This window comes from Coregonus clupeaformis, unplaced genomic scaffold, assembly GCF_020615455.1.
Source record: "Coregonus clupeaformis isolate EN_2021a unplaced genomic scaffold, ASM2061545v1 scaf0526, whole genome shotgun sequence".
NCBI classification, from domain to species: Eukaryota; Metazoa; Chordata; class Actinopteri; order Salmoniformes; family Salmonidae; genus Coregonus; species Coregonus clupeaformis.
The window spans coordinates 87,929-99,452 of NW_025533981.1; the positions used below are offsets into that span (position 1 = coordinate 87,929).

The window sequence follows — 11,524 nt, forward strand, 5'->3', positions numbered from 1 at the left end:
GATTAAGAAACACTGCGAAACCCACATCACTGTTCTTGAGTGTGTGTTCTACTGACCTGTGAAACACCTACTCCAACATGTTTTACTCCCTGGACTGTTTGGGAGTGTATTTTTAACAGAGAATGTTTTCATTCATTCTCAGCACCAGACACACCGAGCTACAGCAGATAACTGAGTTAATTAAGCAATTAACATCATGCTTAGGGTCATGTATAAAAATGCCCAGTTGCCCATTATTTTGGCTACCATGGCTAGAATAAGAGATCTCAGTTACCAGATCTCAACCAAATTGAACACTTATGGGAGATTCTGGAGTGGCACCGAGACAGTGGTTTGCACCACCATCAACAAAACACCAAATTATGGAATTTCTCATGGAAGAATGGTGTTGCGTCCCTCCAATGGAGTTCCAGACACTTGTAGAATCTATGCCAAGGCGCTTTGTTCTGGCTCGTGGTGGCCCAGCAGCCTATTAAGATACTTTATGTTGGCGTTTCCTTTATTTTGGCAGTTACCTATAGGTCAGTTTAGGTGGTGACACTTTGAACAGATGTGTTAAAACGTGGCATGGTAAAGTTTCTGGTCTCCCTCTCCAAAATGAAACACATTGATAGGGTGTTTGCCTATCAGATAGTGTTTCTACTGGCCTCAATACACTTCTATACTGACCTATAGTACCTTTTAGAATCGCAAGTGTTTTGGTGACAATTTAGTTGCTTTAAAGTTTCAAGCATCGTTCTCCAAAGGGAAACACATTGATAGGGTGTTTGCCTTTCAGATAGTGTGCACGTTTGTGACCCAACAAACATAAATAATGAAGATATGACATCCACAAGATGGCTTATTTTCCTGGATATTTATTGGCCCAGCAAAAGCTTTGCTTGTCATACTCAAGTCATACACAGTACTCAGGCAAGACCAGGTGCAATCTGCTCCAAACGATCATCAAAATCAACATATAAATAAATAGTTAGAGAACATTTCTTACAAAAAAACAAAATTCAAATATCAGAAGCAAACAAATGAACAAAGGTAGTACTGCCATTATATGTAGAACATATTTGGCTGGCTAGCAAAAAAACTTTAAAGCCATTTTTCTCAGTTTCACTGTTGGCGTAGTTACTGCGTTTTACCTTTATAGGGCAGAGTAGTACACTACTTACAATTAAGTATGAATCAGCCAATCAGAGAGCAGTACAAAATAGCATTTACAATTCACCTTTCCACTCAGTTCTAGACTTGAACATTACAAACACTGAGCATTCCTTCAAGTCTGATATATTTACATGTCTAGTTACAGAACATATTTTCATAACAAAGATTTAAGTGCTCACACATTTTAGCAGCTGGCTTACAAATACAAGTGAATCATGATATAGTCATGTTATACTGCATGTAGTCTGAAGGTAGCATATGTCTGCATTTCTATGGCCAGCTATATGGGTACAGAAGCAACATTGGGCTTGCAGGACAAGCACTAGGCACTCTAGGTCCAAATCTATTTTCAGAGAGAAAGACTGAAAGAGACAATTGTGTCTATGGACAGTCATACACACAACTCAACAGGAATATCATCTTTGCTGTGCAAAATTATCATGCATTTCATAGCACATGAGCACACAGATCGGTCAATTTAACATCCTTTAAGTAACAGTATGATACTCAAATCTTTAGAAATAAATCATAACAAAAAAGTGAATAAGTGCTCAACATCAACAAGTCAGAGAGATAAACACTATTTGGGTAGTCATTATTTCAGAGGCATCCCTATAGGAAAATGTTTACATCGTAAACTAAATGACTCCATCTGTTTTTAAAAGAGTGATATAACCATGGATACATGATTCATCACTCAGATCTCAGGAGGGTGTCAAGAAAGGGAGATTTCAAATTTGGCCTGGTTCCAGCTCTCTGAAGGATGCCTTGCCGAGTGCCAAGTAGTCACTCAAACCAGATATGATAATAGTTCCTTAGAATCACAGAGCTATTACCCTAATTAAATCAAAATTCCAGGGTGAGATGTCACTACAGACTCACTTCTGAGGAACCAGAGGAGAAAGCAAAGTGGTTGAGACCTGTTAGTTTGCCCCTATCTTTTGAACAAACCCTGTGAGAATCAACCACAGCTTAGGTGAGTCAGTGTTCCTCAAGACATTATGTTAACATATTGTACAGTAGCATTATGTTTTACTGGTAAATAAATATGCTATAGTCTATGCAGAGCCGTGGCCGGGTCCATTCGCGTCCACTCGGGTCAATCAGCTGTAGTTACATACTGTAGACCCAAGACCCAATGAGAATCTAAACAAAACCCGACCCAGACCCGAGGGAAAACTTAGAATTTTGGACCCGGGCCCGCACGGGTATTCGGGTGGACCCGTGAAGACCTCTAATGTACAGTGTTATCTCCATCTCTTTCCCAGAGGCAAAGTGTTTGAACTACAAGCACTGGCAGATAACACAGACCAGACACTCACTAACACGTCTGTGTGAGAAAAGACAACAGAAGTGTCCTGTGATGTTCAGAAAGAGGAAGATGGGGAAAAACACAACAATGTCGATTTTGGTGACATTGTTGAATTTTCTTTGCCGGCATCACTTCCTGGGGTCTTGGATCAGGTGACGAGGCGGTGCGATCTCATTGGCAGAGCTGCAGGATCTCATGGCGATCGTTGGACTTTCTCTTCATGTTCTGAGGGAAACAAAAGCATAAAATGGTTAAGAAGACATGGGGAAACCATTACAATATGACAAACAAACTAAGAGTCATCTGTGAGACAAGACACATAAAGCATAAAGTGAGGGAAAGATCCTGTCCCATAGGCTAAGTGACTCCAGGCTTAACATGAGATGACATAACATGACAGAGGTTGTGTTTTGGCTCATCCATGTCGTCTGAAGCCTCGATGAGCTACTCATTCCTATTCCATGGTAAATTTAAACAATGTGTGGGCTCAAAAACTATTATCCAATCTCCCTATCCCACGCCTAAGTACACCACAACAGCTAACTATAGAGCTACAATAGGTGTGTAAGAGTATGTTTATTTACTTGTCTATGGGTGTTACTGTACACTGAGTGTACAAAACATTAAGAACACCTGCTCTTTCCATGACATAGACTGACCAGGTGAATCCAGGTGAAAGCTATGATCCCTTATTGATGTCACTTGTTAAATCCACTTCAGTCAGTGTAGATGAAGGGGAGGAGACCGGTTAAAGAAGGACTTTTAAGCCTTAAGACAATTGAGACATGGATTGTGTATGTGTGCCATTTAGAGGGTGAATGAGCAAGACAAAAGATGGAAGTGCCTTTCAACAGGGCATGGTAGTATGTGCCAGGCGCACCGGTTTGTGTCAAGAACTGCAACGCTGCTGGGTTTTTCATGTTCAACAGTTTCCCATGTGGATCAAGAATGGTCCACCACCCAAATGACATCCAGTCAACTTGACACAACTGTGGGAAGCATAGGAGTCAACATGGGCCAGCATCCCTGTGGAACGCATTCAACACCTTGTAGAGTCCATGCCCTGACGAATTGAGGCTGCTCTGAGGGCAAAAGGGGGTGCAACTCAATATTAGGAAGGTGTTCTTAATGTTTTTCACACTCAGTGTCTAAGTGCCCCTTCTGATTGTGACTTAAATTGACAGGATCTTTCCACACCCTGAATAATTATCACCTGTCAACATATACCTGCACAGTCTGAGACACAACAACACTACTACTACAGAATAAGCTGGCAGCTAAATCTAGATGCTTTCTCGCTTTATTTTTGAAACACTAAAAGAGAGACCCATTTCAGACAGTGAAGGATGGTGCAGATGGGCAGAGGTCTTTAAACAGAACAGAAAATGGACTCCTGTAGCTCAATTGGTTGTAAAGGGCGGCAGGTAGCTTAGTGGTTAAGAGCGTTGTGCCAGTAACCGAAAGGTCGCTGGTTCTAATCCCCGAGCCAACTAGGTGAAAAATCTGTCGATGTGCCCTTGAGCAAGGCACTTAACCCTAATTGCGCATGTAAGTCGCTCTGGATAAGAGCGTCTGCTAAATGACTAAAATGTTTTTTAAATGGTTGAGCATGGCGCTTGCAACGCCAGGGTTGTGGGTTCGATTCCCCCGGGGAAACAAATATAAATGTTCTAAAGACGTGAGTGACAGAACAGTGTGTAGGGGTTGGTGTAGTAACATGCAGATAGCAATGCTAGTGCAATGCTCTGACATCAGCTAGAAGGAATGGGAGGCTGGAATGGTACACAGGACGTGAGGGAGGCACTTGGCACATGTATTCCTCAGGGAGTAACGGGACAGTTTTCATGACAACATTGTAGCGTGTCTGTGAGAAACTAGCCTGGGAAAACGACTGGGATCTTACACAGTACTTTCAATGGAACACTGACTGAGGATGATCTATTTCATGCTATGGGGGAGAGGATTGGAAAGAAAGAGAGAGAGCGAGCGAGAGACAGGTACTTACAGGCAGACTTTGCCCAGCCAGTGCTGCATGGTGAAGAAGAGAAGGAAGAAAGTATGAAAAGAAAAGAAGAGTGAATGTTAAGAGAGTGAAGAAAAGAGAATGGAAAAATACTTAAAGCAGAAGAGAGGGATAAGAGATGTCCTTCCGTTGTTTTGAGGAATCAATGATGTGTGTGAGAGAGAGAGAGAGACAGACACTCACCTGTCCGGCCAAGGTGAGATGGGAAGGTGTGCAGAGGGACATGGGCGAGGGGGGCAGCGCCTGGAGGTGTTCGTCCAGGCCGTCGATGCGGGGCTTCTTGATGTTGGCCTCTGGGCTGGTCAGGGGAGTCACACTGTTCCTCCTGATCAGAGTCCCAGGATACTTCTTCATCTCCTCTGGCCTCTCTCTGTGTGTGTTCACCGCTTCCACGTTGAGCGAGATGGACTCTACTTTGCAGCCTGCACACCGAGTGAAAACACACACACACCACAGTCAGAACAGATATTTAGACCTTTCTCCTGCCGTAGACAAGCTGTAGACCATACAAGAGATCCTAATACCCGATTTAGACTATAGAGCCAATCTGAACCGTACTGTCCTGTCTCTGATATGTTCTGGTCACATTGGCTTGGCTCAGTAATGTGAAAAGTGTACACAAGTTCTCACCGTAGGCAATGGGGGTGAGCTTCAGCACCGTGTGGAGGGGACACTTCAGGTAGGGCATCTCCTCTGCACTCTTATCCAGAAAGTAAGCCAGCAGACAGCGCATCACAGCCTGGTGACAGATAACCAGAACGTTCTCCTGTCTCTCCAGCTCCATGATCACTGGCTCCACCCGCTGGACCAGGTCCTGATACGACTGGAGGGAGGGAGGGAGGGAGGGAGGGAGAAGAGAGAAAGGTTAACATTATACTTTCACAGGCACATCGATTCGCAGCATTTGACACACTAGAACTAGGACCATGTGTAACTGTACAGGAGTTTGTAGTAGAAGGTTGATTCTAGTAGTATATTGTACTGTGCTAACCTCTCCCGTGGGGTAGCGGTAGTAAAATTTGTCCTGGTCTCTCAGGGCAACCTCCTCAGGGTATTTCTCCTTCACCTCATCGTACGTCATCTCCTCACACACTCCCTGTGCACACAACACACACCTCACATTAGAGCTGTTTAAATTAAGCAACACACACTCCAGTGAGTAGTCTATTCTAGTGTGTGTGACTCACAGCGTCTATCTCGTTGAGGGCCTTCCACTGTTCGTAGGGAACTCCTAGGCTCTCAGCAGTCTGGATGCTGCAACACATCTGACTGGTCCACACCTTCAGATCCGTCAAGTTCTGCTCGTTAACGAACATCGACAACACCCCAGAAAACTACACAGAGAGAAAGGGGGAGAGAGTAAGAGACCAGAAAAGTGTGTGTGTGTGTGTGTTTATGTGTCAACCTAGTGTGTGTGTATCTACTCTCGTACCTTTCTCCCCCTTGGCGACAGCCCTGAGTCTCCCCCCAGGCGTCCCTCCAGGTTGTGCATGTTCTCTCCATGGCGACACAGGTAGATGGTTCTGGGCTGGATGTGGATGTTCATCAGGTAGTAGACGATCTTACTCTGGACGTGGTCCTGGATCCGGTTCACCAGGAACCTTCTGCCTACATCTATCACCTTGATGAAGGACAGGTTCCTACGGAGAAGGTTAGAACAGGTTTAGTCTAGGGCCTGAATTCACAAAACGTCTCAGAGTAGGAGTCTCAGAGTTCCATATAAATCATATTTATTATTATCTAAAAGGCCAAACTGATTCTAAATCAGGTTTAAGCCACTCTCAGATCACACAGTAAACAGTAGCTAGGGTCAACAGGTATGAACAGTGAATAAGCTAGATGAGGTTTAGGGGCTACCTGTCATACTGGTCTGGGTCCAGGGGTTCGTAGTGAACCCTGTAACACTCTATCCTCTTATGGAAGTCTTCTATGGCGTCTGTCTTGTTGCAGTCCTGGTAGTCTGGGCAGGACACCTTCACTTCCTGTCATGGGAGGAAGTAGAAGGTTAGGTGACAGCGTAAAACACTATTATAGATATTACAACATCAGTAGCTAACATCAGGCTGCAACATTAGAGGAACCTTGCAGGAACATGAGCCAACCAATAACATGTTTCTTCACATGTTCTGTTCAGATTTCTGACTCACCATGATATTTGTGGCGATGACGCTGGGATCATCACACACCGACTCGATGAAGAAGATCTGCACACACACGGAGAACCATTTAGAGTCATTTCATCATCTTTACATTGAAAGACATGAGTCATTCGATCACGTCTCTGTTTGAGTCATTCCATGTAAATCGCATCAATCCTCTCGTAACCATAGAAACACCACTGACTCTGAAGCCGTTCTCACTGCCGAAGTCCAGGATCATGTCTCGTCTGTCACGAGTAGTGTTGGTGGCATCGAAGACTGCAACCTGCCCTCCCTCCTCTGTCAGGTAAGATTTTACGTCCCTCAGAGCTGCTAAGGCACATTGTCTATGGAATCAAATAAATAATCTCTGTTAGCCTTGTTTCAAGTACACTCTGATGATCAATGCTAGAGTATCAATGACATCACATGATGCTCAGAACTTGTCATGGTAAAATACAGAGTAGGATGGGGAGTAGGGCTGGACTCACTGTCTGATTTTCACGGCACTCTCGTTGTCAGCCTTGAAGAAGTCGTAGGAGCTGTAGTTCTTGACTGCTTCTCTGCGATACTCTCCCACGTTGAAGACTGGAGGCAAGGAACAAACTAACAATGGTAAATAGAATGTTCTGGAGGGAGAAAAATGAGCCCAAGCCCAGTTTGTGGTAAATCTGCAAACTAAAACAGAGGAAAATTAACTGGATGAGATGGCAGGAATTCAGATTCAAGAACAATAATCCAACCTCCACCCTCTTAACCCCAGCTTTCCTCTTAGTGAATAAATTCAACAATAAGATCAAATAAACATTTCTAAAATTGAGGTCATTTTAGGGCAGTGAGACGCACATTATTATGACCAATAATAACGTTACCAATCTGTTAGCTACAGCTGTTGATGTGACTCATCATGTGCAGTGTGTTTGTTGAGTGTGTGTGTACCTTTGGTGGGCATGCCGATCCAATTGAGGTATCGGGTGAGTTTCTTGGACATGTAGGTCTTCCCCCTGGCTGGTAGACCCACCATCACAATCACTGTAGGGGGGTTGGCCAGGTGGGGGCCCCCAGTTGCTATAGACAGACAGACAGAGACAGACAGACACACAGACACACAGACAGACACACAGACACACAGAGACAGAGAGAGAGATTCAAATATTGTTCAATAGCCATACACACAATCAACCTGATAAATTGTGTACTCTCAATTTACACACAATAATGACACTGCATATAATCCGCACAAACCTTTAGTATTTCTTAATCTATTCTGAATCTAACCCATATTTTAGATTATTCCTCTCCAGTATATAAATAAACTAACAGCAGTCTGAATAAGCCCACTGCCCCAATTCTGACACCCGGTTGCCCGATTTCTAGCCCTCCTGCCCTAGCCCTACAGAACGGGATCAGGGCCCTTCTGTGACTGCATGAGTCCTCCCCATGCCACTCCAGCCGCAGAGCCCACCCACGTGCTGCCCAGGAACGTGCCTTGCTGCCCTAGCAACAGAGCCTGAGTGGGGCATCGATTCTGCATCACAGCACATCCAGCCCACATCCCCGCTGTACTGCATACTGTATTCAGAGAATAGCTCACGTGAGTGTGCAATCTAATGCAAAAGTCAAGCTAAAACCAGTTTCTCCCTGAGGATATCTCATGTCAAACTGACATGTAGCCTGTGCATCAGATACTAGATTATTTTCCAGGGTCTTTTTCTAATGGCACCCATACCATGACTGTTGTTTCATTGGCCAATACCTGTCTACAGTGTAAACATTACTGCATTTTCATCCAGTGACTAATGCCTCTCATTCACACGCTCCTACCAGCTCTAATCCATTTTCCAAGACACAGTGCCTCCTCAACGGAAAAACAGTTATAAAGCTATCTCTCCCTCCAATCACTCCCTCTCTCATTCTCCATCTCCCTCTATCCACCCCTCCCTCTCTCTCCTTCCCTCATATATTCACAGCATCCCACTTTATCTCTCTCTCTCTCCATTGCTCTCCCTCATTCAGTGTCTTATAGACTTGTGGAGACTGAGGCTCTGTCTGTCTGACTGGTCCTTGCAGCACAGCGAGGTGGTTAGTCATGGTCATGGGAGTGGATAGACACAGGTAATCAGCCCTAATACTAATTCCCTCCCCCCTGTCTGTCTGCTCTGCTGCCCCCAGGTAGACCCTTCCCCAGTTCCCCAGAGGTCAAGACAGTGCATCTACCAGCAGAGACACTGCTGAAGCTGTCTCTCCCCCATCCTGACTGAACAGTCGGCTGATAAACCTCCTGCTAGAGAGATGGTTCCAATGTCAGGACCACTGTGCATGAGTGAATGCAAGTCAGTCTTTAAGGCATGAAAGGGTTTATGGAGACAATGCAGGGAAGTGAGATATAGCTTAGACTGGGGAAGAGGTGCCTTATTGTGTTATTTGTTTCTTAGATTTTTCACTGGACTGTTGAGAGGTAGCTCGCAAGTAAGCATTTGATTGCACTGTTTTGTATTACATTTACATTTTAGTCATTTAGCAGACACTCTTATCCAGAGTGACTTACAGTTAGTGAGTGCATACATTTTTCATACTGGCCCCAGTGGGAATCGAACCCACAACCCTGGCGTTACAAGCGCCATGCTCTACCAACTGAGCTACAGGAATGTATCCTGTGTATATGACAAATAAACTTAGATTTTATTTTATTTTGAGGTGGGATTCCGGCATTAGCTAAAGATTTTGTTATTGTGGTTTAATACAATGCCTATGATGGTGTGTATGTGTGTTTACAGGCTAGGACTTTGTGAGCATTAGTTTTCATTGCCTACCTCACCTATACTGAATCTCCATGTGATACAGACGTCACTAGCTATTGGTGCTTTCAAGACAACTGGGAACTTCGGGGAAAAACTAGGTCAAATCCTGTTGTCAGTGAAAGTTGGAGTTCTAGAAAGATGCCCGAGTTTCCGACTTGTATTCCGAGTTGGATGACCGTTCAAAACGATTTTCCAAGTCGGAGCTAGTTTTTTTCCCGAGTTCCCAGTTGTCTTGAATACACTGAAGTCGGAAGTCAGAGATTTCCGAGTTGCGAGTTCACCGTTGTTATGAACGCGGCATAAATTCCTTCACCTCTGTATGACACGCAGCATGACAAATAAACTGACGTCAGTGAATTAAGCAGTGGCTATTCAGGCAGTTGATATTGATCAGTCGGCTCTTTACAAACTGTCGTCACTAGTTACCACATCCATAAAGTAATAAACCCCGCCCCATTTCTGCGATTTCTCGGCCATTGTCCAGCTCGCGCCATGCGGACACGCACGACAGTTAGTCCAATCCGAGCCCGATGCGTCTGCATGTGAAGTACCCTCGACACGCCCACCCACACACCGGTTCCTGGCTGTCACGAGCAGAGCGGGGAGCCCCCGGGACCACAGCCACAAAGTCATACAGGCCGCCTATTTCTACAATTTCTCTTCTTAAAATGTGATTGTAAACATAACCCTTACCACACTGCTAACTTTATGCCTAGCTCTAACATTAAATGAAGACCAAAAAGCTATTTTTTGTTTGACTTTGTGGCTATAGTAACTAGTGGATACTAGGGACCGGATGGGGGATATTGAGTGGTTGCTATGGTGAGCACGATCAACCATTACTCTCTATAGCTACTTGTGAATCCTGACCTGGCTGCGTGCCAATGGCCAGTTTGGATAGGCTAGGCTAATAGTGCATATGCTATCTAGGAACTTTTAGTATAATTATAGTAATTACACACAGTGTACTTTTTTTTAAGTCGGTAGGTTAATTTGAAAACTAAGCTGCTTTGAAATTATTCTGTTGAATGGTTTCAAAAAGTAGGCAAGCTAGGCCCATAACAGCCCATTGAAAATAAAGCCATGCGAGTTAAGCATCAAAACATGCAATCACATTTTTTTAAACAAATTTACACATTCTGTGCACCCTTGAACTTAAAGTTCAATAGACTACATTTTGCAACAATTTCTGGTGACCTGTCTGGGGTCTCCCTAACCTGGACCGCTAATATAGCCTAATATTCCAACCAGCTGTTACATTGTAGCTATTATTATAGGCTCAATTAGATTATTTATCTGATTATTGTGAATTAATCAATAGCATAATTATCACAGATAATGCCAAGTAATACATTTATCCTATGGACTTTTTCTAAATGAAACCTGAATGAATCAGATGGGTGCTGATGCCAGCGCAGGTTAGGCTACTACTTACATCGCCGGGGCACTGCCGGTTTGTCATCCTTTGAAGGAATCCAGATCTTTTGTATCCTGTTCTGAGTAAGCATTCCTAGAGGGTAGTGAAATAAAACACGAAAGAAACCTAGGTTTCCCACTAATATCAGTCCCCCCAAAATACCACCGCTGCGTGCTTTCAGATCAGCAGAAAATTAGTCTGTAATAGAATGTATTGCCGAGCTAAGCGATCGTTAAGAGCTGCTGTGTTCTATTGTAATACCGTTCAGCCTGTGCCGGTGCATTAATCTACCCCGCTGTGTCCCAGTTCCAGTATTTAAACTGTCGGAGAAGGAAACAACGTGACACGATGACTCCACCCAGGCGCGCGCTTTATAACCGAGAGTGATGCTGCGCGACCTTGTGGCTGATGACGGTAATCCACTATATTTGCAAATTTACATTTACATTTTAGTCATTTAGCAGACGCTCTTATCCAGAGCGACTTACAGGAGCAATTAGGGTTAAGTGCCTTGCTCAAGGGCACATTTACGTCATTTAGCAGACGCTCTTATCCAGAGCGACTACAAATTGGTGCATTCACCCTATAGCCAGTGGGATAACCACTTTACAATTATACTTTTATTTTATTTATTTTTTTGGGGGGGGGGGGGGGTAGAAGGATTACTTTATCCTATCC

General features: G+C 44.1%; 1 protein-coding gene and 1 non-coding gene across 3 annotated transcripts; both read right to left on the reverse strand.

Moving 5' to 3' along the window:
• Positions 1-841: 841 nt before the first annotated feature.
• On the reverse strand, positions 842-11,152 carry LOC121559063 (6-phosphofructo-2-kinase/fructose-2,6-bisphosphatase 3-like). 2 transcript variants are annotated; one of them, XM_041872342.2, is made up of 13 exons: positions 10,865-11,152; positions 7,568-7,696; positions 7,120-7,216; positions 6,834-6,975; positions 6,638-6,694; positions 6,348-6,472; positions 5,923-6,130; positions 5,678-5,824; positions 5,482-5,586; positions 5,121-5,313; positions 4,674-4,912; positions 4,473-4,495; positions 842-2,692 (listed from the first exon to the last, which is right to left on the reverse strand). In XM_041872342.2, exons 1-13 carry the CDS (start codon positions 10,935-10,937, stop codon positions 2,686-2,688), a joined length of 1,545 nt encoding a protein of 514 aa, XP_041728276.1. In that variant the 5' UTR covers positions 10,938-11,152; the 3' UTR covers positions 842-2,685. The 2 variants fall into 2 exon arrangements, with proteins under 2 accessions (XP_041728276.1, XP_045071752.1); XM_045215817.1 differs by lacking the exon at positions 4,473-4,495.
• trnat-ugu lies at positions 9,205-9,277 on the reverse strand. Its single transcript has one exon. It is a non-coding gene; the product is annotated as a tRNA-Thr (tRNA).
• Positions 11,153-11,524: the final 372 nt, after the last annotated feature.